This window comes from Pagrus pagrus (assembly GCF_965226575.1).
Source record: "Pagrus pagrus genome assembly, chromosome: 8".
NCBI classification, from domain to species: domain Eukaryota; kingdom Metazoa; phylum Chordata; class Actinopteri; order Spariformes; family Sparidae; genus Pagrus; species Pagrus pagrus.
The window spans coordinates 1,900,526-1,911,140 of NC_140192.1; the positions used below are offsets into that span (position 1 = coordinate 1,900,526).

At 43.6% G+C, this 10,615-nt stretch overlaps 1 protein-coding gene across 1 annotated transcript; it reads left to right on the plus strand.

The window, feature by feature from the left end:
- Nucleotides 1–475: 475 nt before the first annotated feature.
- Nucleotides 476–10,287, plus strand: ggt5a (gamma-glutamyltransferase 5a). Its single transcript, XM_084359444.1, has 12 exons — nucleotides 476–727; nucleotides 1,819–1,946; nucleotides 2,027–2,122; nucleotides 4,355–4,541; nucleotides 4,629–4,789; nucleotides 5,020–5,166; nucleotides 5,341–5,471; nucleotides 6,230–6,414; nucleotides 6,623–6,714; nucleotides 8,005–8,111; nucleotides 8,284–8,394; nucleotides 8,478–10,287. The coding sequence occupies exons 1-12, from the start codon at nucleotides 552–554 to the stop codon at nucleotides 8,622–8,624; spliced, it is 1,668 nt and encodes a 555-aa protein (XP_084215570.1). The 5' UTR covers nucleotides 476–551; the 3' UTR covers nucleotides 8,625–10,287.
- The last annotated feature ends 328 nt before the right edge of the window (nucleotides 10,288–10,615 follow it).

Genomic DNA, 10,615 nt, shown 5'->3' on the forward strand with positions numbered 1-10,615 from the left:
AAAATATATGTATCATATGGTTTTACTTGTACTTTTGATTCTTAAATACTTTTTATTTCAGAAAAAATGGAAATAGTTAAAGTGCAGGTACCTCAAAATTGTACTTATACAATAAATACATGTACTTAGTTACATTCCATCACTGCAGCTAAGTTCAGCAGGATCGCAGCACATGTACAGACCCTTCTGTTTGAGTAGTAACTAAAGTTATTATAAATGTAGTTGAGTAAAAAGTACAATATTTGCCTCCATAGTGTTGTGGAGGCAGAAAATGGAAATATTAAAACGGTCTCACTTACAGTACTTGAGTAAATGTACTTAGTTACATCACTGGTGGCGGGTCTACAGAGTGTTTTGTTGTGGAACCTTCTCCATCATGACTCAGCGGTTATTGCCCTCTCTCGTGCAGGCGGTGGGTGGAGCCAGGCGGAGAGGCCACGCCCCCTCTGATGGAGTAACTCCAGTGAGTCGGTGGAGTTGGAATATTTCAGCCCTGCAGAGGTGAGATGAAGCTCGGATGATCCCCGCGGCGCTGTCGGATCAGATCAGCCATGGCGAGGTCAAAGGCGAAGGTGTACGCGTGCTGCGCGCTGATGCTGCTCTGCGTGGTGGCTGTCATCGTGTGTATCGCTGTTCTGGCGAAGGTGTCACCTGTAAAGTGTCCAGATGACACTTTCTCACGCGCCGCTGTGGCCGCAGACTCTGGGAGATGTTCACAGATCGGACGGTGAGAAGAACTTTACACTTTAACTCTGACTGGAAGCGGCAGGTTTCATTTTACGCGCACATTACGCACCGTCTGTCTTTACGCACAAACTTTGGGACGCTCTAAAACTTTCTTCCTGATCCTGAGTGATCAAAACCTGTTTGTATAAATCTGCCGGTACACCTACATAACTTACTATTCGTATTACATTATGATAGACCTCAGTGCGGAGGTGGAAACTGAAATTCGGACAAATAATCCTCATTGAACCAAATCCAGAACATTGCACAAACAAGGAAACTGGATGTTCTTTACGCAACAAGTTACAAAGTTCTCTAAAACTGCTGGAATCGCTTGAATTTAACTGTTTCTTGCTGCTTATAAACTCAATGATATTCTCACATCTGCCCTGATGTTTAACTACTTTACAGCTCAGTCATCTGTGAAAATCTCTAATAAACTATCTTTACAATCGGGTCTTGAAAATCTTGGACTAAAAGCAAAAAGTTACCAACATTGTCACATTTTAAAGGAAATACAAGAGTCGACGTTATCAAATTTGGTTGATTTTCATTATGTAAACTGTCAAAGGTCTTTGTGGAACTCGGCACACTTAAAGTAAAGTTGGAGAGAGAGCCAACACATCCTGGTTAACTCAACAACAAACCTGTCCTCGTGTCTTATTATAATATATTGCCTTTAAATGTGTGCTTTATTGCTTTTACTGTGTTTATCACCGTTTTACTTTCTTTTTCTCATTAAAGCCCTTCTATGGGGACGGTCGTTGCATCAGACCGCTGTTTCTGTTTGTGTTTGTGTTTGCATGTTGGATCTGTTCCCATCAAACAAACCACGGGTCATACATTTGTCATCGGCATCAGAAAACATAATGAACAACTATCGCTTCTGCCCGGGGGCAGTTTCATTAAATCTTTATGAACGTGATGAACCGGATCAGAAACATTCTGCGCTTCTTGTTTAACAGAAGCACTCCAGCTGTTTCTCCTCTTTCCTTTAATGTGACTGCACATGTTTGTAATTATCGCCAAACACAAACATTTCCCTCGTCTAGCTGCATCATGACGCACGACACTGACAGTAAAATATTTCAGGGACATCCTTCGGAGAGGAGGCTCGGCGGTAGATGGCGCCATCGCTGCGCTGCTGTGCACCTCCGTCATGAACCCGCAGAGTATGGGCATCGGAGGAGGGTCCATCTTCACAGTGATGGACAGCTCAGGTACCAGGAACATTCAGTCAGAACTAACGAGTGTCCCCCTGCGGAGACACAGTTAATGATGATCTCTCCTCTGTCTGAAGGTAAAGTGAAGATCATCAACTCCAGAGAGACTGTACCCAGGAACTTTAAAACTGACCTGCTGCAGTCATGTCCCAAAACCTTCCAGATGACGAGAGGTACAGATCACAGCATCACCTCTTCTCCTTTCCTTTCCTTTCCTTTCCTTTCCTTTCCCTTCCTTTCCTTTCTCGTTCTTGTGCAGGAGCCCTTCTTGTTTTTTCTGGCTCTGTCTCTTGTGTTGGGTGTGAGGTAACTCCAGGCTTATCACGCAGGAGGAAGCACAGATAAGTCTCAATATTTGGCCTTTTCTATCACACACACTCCTTCATGGTTCACTGGAAAACTGTTCACCACATAAGGACACAACTTTGGAAGGTTTATGACTCAGCCTGAAGATAATGTTGTCTCCGTGCTGCCGCTGCAGTGAGTCTGACCGTAAACACACCGGGGGCCCGACGGCCCTGACATACACTCAGACCATGAGCCGAGCTCTCAGCCAAGACCACACACACACACACACACACACACACACACACACACACACACACGCACACACACTCAGAGGAGCAGGAGTCCTGAAGCAGCTGCTGGTCTTGTTGTGACATGTTGCTGAGATGACACAGACAAGATCACACAGATGATCAACTCTTGTTGTAAGAGGTCTGTTATGAGATGTTTATCATTATCTTTCTCAGGAATAGTCCAGAAGTAAAAACATCTATCAAAGCAAAAGTACTAAACTGCCTCTGATTGATACTTTATTACATTATTAGGTCTTTATTATTGATGAATTAATGTGTGACAGCAGGTTATTGTTGCTGCTGGTTGAGGTGGAGCTGCTGTTTAATCAAATGTCAGACCAGACGAGGTAAATGTATCTCTGAGGAACGTTTCATTCAGATGTGAAGTTAAAACAACTCAATTCAAACTCAGAAGAGTACGATTCAATGTTAAAAACAACACAGTCAGAGGAATAACAGATATCAGGTAAAATAATAATACACTGACTTTGGGTTTAAATCTGAGGGCTTTTTTTGCATGACTTTGGATTGTGGGAGAAACACAGTACCCGGAGAGAACATGTAAACCCCACACAGAGTGGCCGTATCTGAACCAGGACGAATCCAGAACCGTCTCTCTGTGGGGCAGCAGCACTGACTGCTGCACCGACATGTTGCCCCAAAAACGTCATGTTAATCGGTCCTCTAAGTGTCTGTAGGTGTGAATGGTTGTTTGTCCCAACATGTCAGCCCTGTGATGAACTGGTGACTCATCCAGGTTGGACCCCGCCGTCACCCAATATCAGCTGGGATCGGCTCAGCCCCCCCGTGACCCTGAAGAGGATGAGAGGTTTCAGATAATGGATATTATCTTCTATCTCCTTTAGGATTTAACATGTTATTTTAAGCTCCTGTTGGTAAGATAGTTGATGTTTGGTATTGTAGGTCGGGCAAGACAAGTTTATTTGTACAGCACAATTCAGACACAAGACAACTCAAAGGCATAAAAATAACATTAAAACAAGTTAAGAAATAGGAACGTAAGCTAAAATAGAATAGGAGTAAAAGAGATAAGAATAGAAAATAAAGTCACAGTGCGGTTCAAAGCCTTGAAACTGCTTCAGTGAAAGGCAGCAGCAGACAGAAAGGTCTTCAGCCTTTTTAAAAGAGGTGAGTGGAGCAGACCTGCAGGTTTCTGGGAGTTCGTTCCAGAGACAAAAGTAACAAGTTACTTCAGCCGTCTTGAGTAAAGTAGAATAAAATGGAAGTTAAATACAAGTAGCTCATAATTGTTCGTAAGTTCTGGGGCCTCATTTTTAAAAGTGCTCTTAGATTTAAACTTGAACTTAGTCTAGAGAATATTTCCGACGGTGTGCTGATGTTCGATTCAGAAGAGACGCTGAGCATAAAAACCTTTTATAAGCATGTTTTAAGATTCCTGTTTGTAACTTACACACCTGTGATGTATAAATCAACATATCGACTTTGTAATTCCCTCTTATATAATGCAGCACAAAGAAAGGTTTAGTGAGGAAAAGTCATTGGCTTAAAAAGAGGAAATCAAACTTTTTGGAGGACGAGATCACAGCGATGGTGGAGGAGACTGAACAGGCAACATGTTTTATTCAGTGGACTCAACAGTGGCTAAACAAACATGCAGGAAGTGTGTCGCTGCTGCACATTGTTCATAAGGCTCATTGAACTGCAATACCCCAACATGACCAGCAGGAGATCACATCATCTCCACATCAGAGAGAGGTTTCATAGATAGCTGCTTATCAGTGGTTTAAAGTCATACTTGAGTAAATGTACCCACCTGTGCATTCCTACATCCATCCTGTCGTCCAGGTAGTCACTGGATCGGAGTCCCAGGTGAGATTCGAGGGTATGAAAAGGCTCATAAACTGTATGGGAAGCTGCCGTGGGCCGACCTCTTCCAGCCGACCATCAAACTGGCCAGAGAGGGATTTCCTGTCCCTCCGGTCCAAGGTCGCTACATCCCATACATCGACTCAAACGAGACCCAGAAACTACGGTACCAACCACTCCACAGCGCCACTCAAACTACAATAAGCAACATTTCACCTGACAACATTTAACTTCCTGTGTGTCTGTCTGTCAGAGAGCTGTTCTCAGATCAGAACGGGAACCTGCTGAAGGCCGGTGACATGGTGAAGTTTGAGAAGCTGGCTGACACTCTGGAGGTGATCGCCAAAAAGGGAGCGGACGGTTTTTACACTGGAAGAATAGCCGAGGATTTAATCAGCGACATACAGGAGGCAGGTATTGTCAGACGGCTCTTCCTTCCCGAAACCATTTTCTATCTCTTGCTGCCACAATGATCTTATTACACATGAACAAATCAATTGGGCCTGTAGAGCTCTGCAGTGATCGCTCTCAGACTCAGAGTGAGCTGCCTGGATCCATTAAAAGTCCTGATTATGTGGAGCCGAGATGCTTTTTCGGTCAGCTTTGCTCAGCAGAGCCATTTGTTTCAATGTTTCTGTGCTCAGGAGGAACCCTGACGGTGCAGGACCTGGCAGAGTACGCAGTAACGGTGACTGATGCGTGGGCCGTTCCTTTGGGAGAGTACCAGATGTACATCCCTCCACCCCCTGCAGGAGGCATCATCCTCAGCCTCATCCTGAACGTCATGAAAGGTTTCTGCTGCGCGCACACACACACACACACACACACACACACACACACACCCTGCAGAGCTGAAGTCTCATAACGAGCAGAGCCGTGATAAATTCATACTCTCGGAGGTTAACGAGGCGGCTGAGCGATGGTGTGATGTGCTTCTTACTGCTCGTCCTGGTGTTTGTTTACAGGATATCACCTGAGTTCAGCCCCTCTGAGCGTCGAGCAGAAGACTCTGGCCTACCATCATTACATCGAAGCTTTCAAGTTCGCCAACGGGTTAAAGAAACACATCCGAGACCCAAAGTTCAGCCCAGAAGAAGTGAGTTTCAGTGTGTTTCTCACATTTTTCTTAAAGGGCAACTCCACCAATTTTTCCTGATTAAAGTGTGTTTACAGGTCTTACAGAAGAAAAGAAGTATAAAGCCTTTTGTGGCTCCAGAGGAAGCTGCGTGTAGTCGGATTAACTGCCTCCAGTGATGTCACTCAGTGGGTTAGGTGCATTGTGGGTAATGTAGGCTCCAGGTTTTTGAAAATGGAGAACAAATGTGTGGAATGAAAAAGGCGATATTTCTGACTCTGCTGTATCGATATCGTTTGTTTTAAAACTGTTTGCTGCTGTCTGCTTTTCAAAACCTGGAGCCTACTTTACCCACAATGCATCTGAGCAATTTATCAGATTACATGCAGCTTCCTCTGAACAATGTTAATATATATTTTCTAAAGGCCTCATTGCCTGTGAACAGTTTTTTAAAGCAGCAGTCTGTAGTTTTGTTGAAGAAATCTTAATGAGAAGAGAAAGATCTTCATTGGCTGATTTTTTTCTGCAACTTTTTTTCTGCAACTAAACAACTAAACTTGTTTGTATGTGGCGGACCCTGCCACCTTTCTATCCTTAAACAGTGTCCTGGGACCCTATTTTCCTCTGAGAACAGCTCGTTTATTCAATATTGTAAATATTACAATTCTGAAATTCTTGATTTTTTTTCTCCAAAACGACATCGTGTCCCTTTAAGTAGAGTCATAATGTGACCTGTAAAATGTATGTTTGTGACTGTAAACTCTTTTTTTCTCTCCCAGATGGCCAAGAAATTCACCACGGACAGCTTCGCCAACCACATCCGGAGTCTGATCAGAGAAGACCGGGCTCTCGATCCAGAGGTTTACAACATCACCCCGTCTGTGGACGGCGTGGGCACCACACATGTGTCTGTGCTGGCGGAGGACGGATCCGCTGTGTCTGCCACCAGCACCATCAACCACATGTCAGTGTCTGAATCATCCTGCTGCACAGTGACGGATCACAGCTTCAAACACTGTTGATATATTTAAAGTGTTTTTGTAAAAGGAAGCTGAAAATACTCCAGTCCAAAGGCTTCTCTAACAGCACAGCGTACAGTATTTAAGTTTCTCTTCTCTATTTTAAAACGGCACCAGAATAGATTGGATTCTTTTTGATGCATTTTCTCACAGATTCGGCTCAAAGATCTTTTCTCCGAGAACCGGAATCATCCTGAACAACGAGCTGTCCGACTTCTGTGGGCGAGTCACGGAGATGCTCCCCGGTAATCAGATCAGCACGACACGATCTTCCACTTTACACAAGTCTGCTGCTTGGATGTAGTTTTGTTCAGATTCAGAGGACGTTACTGTTCCTCATTTACCAGGATTGTTCATTCAACATACGTTCAAATACATATTGATCATCAGGAAGGAGAAGCTGCAGGACTGAGTACTTGTAATATGAACCCTGTGTAGAAGCTGAACCCAAATACAGACGACAGCAGGTGGATGGATCACTAGCTGCGTTTCCATGCAGCCTAATATTCTGATTATAATCGGTTTAAAAGCCCAAACAGACTAAAAATGCTCCGTATAAACACCTCAATCAGAATAAACAGAATATTACTGATTATTTTCCAGCTGCGATCTTTCTGCACTCGCCCACCGTCTTGAGTTTCTCCACTTACCAAAGATGGCGGCTCCTAAGGTGAACTGGTCGACCGCAGAGTTTACAAACTCTTTGTGAAACGACGACAGATATCCGCCTTCGGGTCAGGGAGCTGATCAAACACGTGCCAACAGATATAAACTATCCGACGAGGAAGAGGACTGAGTGACGTCACACAGCTGTTCAGATCAAATTCATTGTTGCATGTAAACACCGGACCGTATTAATCTGAACGACAGCACTTTTGTTCAAATTAACGTCAGGAGCAGGTAAACTGAACAGATGACTCAACAGAGCCTGAACTGAAAACTGGAATAAATACGAACTAAGCTGACGAGGGGGTGAGGTGCAGGTGGAGAGAGGCGGGGAAGCTCAGGTGAGAGAAATGAGAGCAGGAAGGGAGCTGATAGGCTGGAAGAAGCACTGCGAACAGGGCGGAGCTAATGAGGCTGACGCAGCACAGGTGTGGAGGGAAAATGAGACGAAACATAACTGAACATTTCTGCGACACAACTTCCAACGTCTTATGATTTGTTTTGTTTTAATTTCGAGACCTCTAGTGGCAGAAATGACATATTGTGTTAGCGGAAGAGTTTCTACCTCGATTGCACAAAACTAAACTGTTGCAGCACAATTTATATAAATAAAAAGTCAGATTTTTATACATTCATGTGGCACTTTCTAGAGTCTTCCATGTGCCTTGTATGCACCATATTCAAAACGAGACGATGATGAAACGTTCGCCGCTGTCTGATTGAACAAAGCTAAAAATCACATGTCTGATCTGAACAAACGCCCCTCAGCCGTCATTCAGACGCATTTATAATCATTTTCTCCTCGTTCTTTTCATTGATGAGTCTGCAGCCGTCTGGCCTGTCACTCAAGCCTTTTGTTGTGTTTGCAGGGGAGCAGCCTCCCTCCTCCATGGCCCCCACTGTGTTCAAGTCCCCGTCGAAGACGCTGGTGATTGGATCGACTGGCGGGAGCATGATCACGACTGGGCTGGCCTCGGTACGTATCCAGGGAAATCACACTAAGTGCCATCAAGATAATTGCTGCAGACTAATGCCCCTCACTGTTGTCATAGCAGGCGGCGTCCTCACCGGAGTCTTCAGCGTGTCCATCATCCGTTCAGTAATCATCGTCAGACAGATTGAATTGTTCTGTTCTGTTCCTCTTCCAGGCGCTCATGAACCACCTCTGGTTAGGAAAGAGCCTGAAGGAGGCGATCGCTGCTCCCGTTGTGTTTGTCGACTCTCAAAACACAGCGAAGTTTGAACCCAGATTTGATAAGGTGACGCATGAAATACACTTCATTTACTAAAGCAACACATCAGGTTTACTCCACCCTGAGCTTCATCTCCTCTCTCCCTCCAGGATGTGATCGAGGCTCTGGTGGCTCTGGGACACAAACAGGGAACTACCAAACATTTCTTCAACGTGGTCAACGCTGTGGAGAAGCAGGACGGCTGTATCTGCGCCGTGTCTGATGCCAGGAAGATGGGCGAAGCCGCCGGTTACTGAGTGGGCCTGAAGGTTTCAGCCACAGAACGGCCGGTGTTTGTGCTGCTGGAAAAATCATTGAACAATCAGCTGAACGCTCTCAGAAACATGAAGCAGCTCAACATGTGGCCTTCAGACAGAAGAGACAGTAACAGCGACATGATGGATTCACTGCGCAGGAAGAAACAACTGGGACTGTTTCTACACATGTTTAACACTCTGTCATCACACCAGCGCCTCGATGCTTCATCATGTTGTTGATGTACTATATGGAATATTAGCATTAGTCTAATGCAACATCATTTGGTAATTTGTACTCATATATGTCATATATGCTAATTTTCAGGTCCATAGTTTTGTTCTGGGTCACTACTAGAATAGGTTTACATGCTTTAATGCTCAGAAAACACGTCTGAAACGCTGTTTTATCTCATAACTACCCAGTCTGCTCTGTCGTGTGTTCAGCTTCATGTTAGCGTCACTTCTACTGTGAATATAGGCATAAATTATGCAAAGATGTGACCTGGTGACGCAGTGTGATGTCACAAAGTCACGGAAAGTAAAGGCGGGAGTACTGCCGAGGTGTTTCAGGAGCAGAGAGGAGCTTCTGTTTTTTAACTTTCAAGACATTTTATATGCTCAAGAAACTTTTTAACACACTGAAGGAACGACAACAAAACAAAAAAATATCACAGGTCTCTTCATGCGATTTGAGTGTGACAGTTGTCGTAAATCCCAGGTCACAGATGAAATGTGACATCTTAACTTTATGTCATAAAAAACGTATGTCTTTAAGTAAACTCAGGCATTTTTTTTACCATGTGTCAGTCAAAGTGTGCACAAGCATCATGTGGGAAAAGAAAAACTTCACCTGAGGCTAGATGTTCCTGCTCCTCCCCCGACTCTATCTACATGTACTGTTTTCAAAACAAAACAGCCTCCGAGTTTTTCATCTGCAGCCTGAAACTGGCAAGTTGCTCTCAGACTAACAGCACCAACGTCAACAGACCGGCAGCTGTTGCCTCTTCCTGTGTGGGGATTGAGTCATTTCAGTGTCAGCGCTCACCTCCACGCTGTTATCCCGGGAGCCCAGGATGACTGTGATTGGTTCAAAGTCAATTCAAAGCTTCAATTATGTTCTTGTATCTTAAACATTATCCGGTGTAGCTGCATAGTTTTCAGGGTTTTATGTTACTGAATTCTTATTATATCTTGTTATTATATTTTATTTTTTGTTGTTGTTTTATTTGACTCGATTTCATTGTAAACGTGCGTCGCCCCTCAGTGATCTCTCGGGTTCAAATAAAGGTTGATTGATCAACTGATTTCAGGAAACTCTGTAAATGAAGAAGAGCTGAGGCAGAGTGAAAACCAGAGGACGTTTTCTCCATAAAATATGATGCATTTTCACCAAAATCACTGATAGTCGTGTGTGTGTGAGGAAGTGCCGTGAAGCGTTACGCACTGTGATCCTACAAAGTACAGAAACAAGTGATGGGGGCATTAAAATGATATTGAAGGTAAAATAGTTACACAATGTTGCTTTCATCAATATGTTTAAAGCTTTTATTATCTAGTTTTCACTCTCAGTGCTGGAGTTAATCTATCATTGTTGTATCAAGTTGAATATACAGTGAAGAAATATGGAATTATTTGTACTATTCAAATAAAATGTTGCTTTTTTTGTCTGATGTACTTTAATGAATACGCTGCAAGTTATTTTAAACCTCTTGTAAGAAATGTGTCAACTCAAGTCATCTTTTTGTGTTTGAAATATTATCAGAATAAGTTTTTGAGTGCTTGAATCTGACTTCATGCGTTTGTCCCATAAAGGTGTTTAGAACAAATTAATTCAGGGTCGAATACATATAAAAAATACAACAAAAAACCCATAAAAATAAATCAATCCTGTTTGCAATCTTTGACAAACATCCAGTGAAGAGAAGGGCTTTCTGTTTTTGGATGCATCAAAGTGACCGTCAGCCAAAAGGTCGATCCCTCTGACCCGAGGT

What these genes read in the sequence shown, in the direction of transcription:
- ggt5a (XM_084359444.1), top strand. Translation starts at nt 552, where the DNA reads ATGGCGAGGTCAAAGGCGAAGGTGTACGCGTGCTGCGCGCTGATGCTG. An exon ending in AACCTTCCAGATGACGAGAG is followed by an intron (nt 2,123 to 4,354) that starts GTACAGATCACA and finishes CCTGTCGTCCAG; the next exon opens with GTAGTCACTGGATCGGAGTC. An exon ending in AACGAGACCCAGAAACTACG is followed by an intron (nt 4,542 to 4,628) that starts GTACCAACCACT and finishes TCTGTCTGTCAG; the next exon opens with AGAGCTGTTCTCAGATCAGA.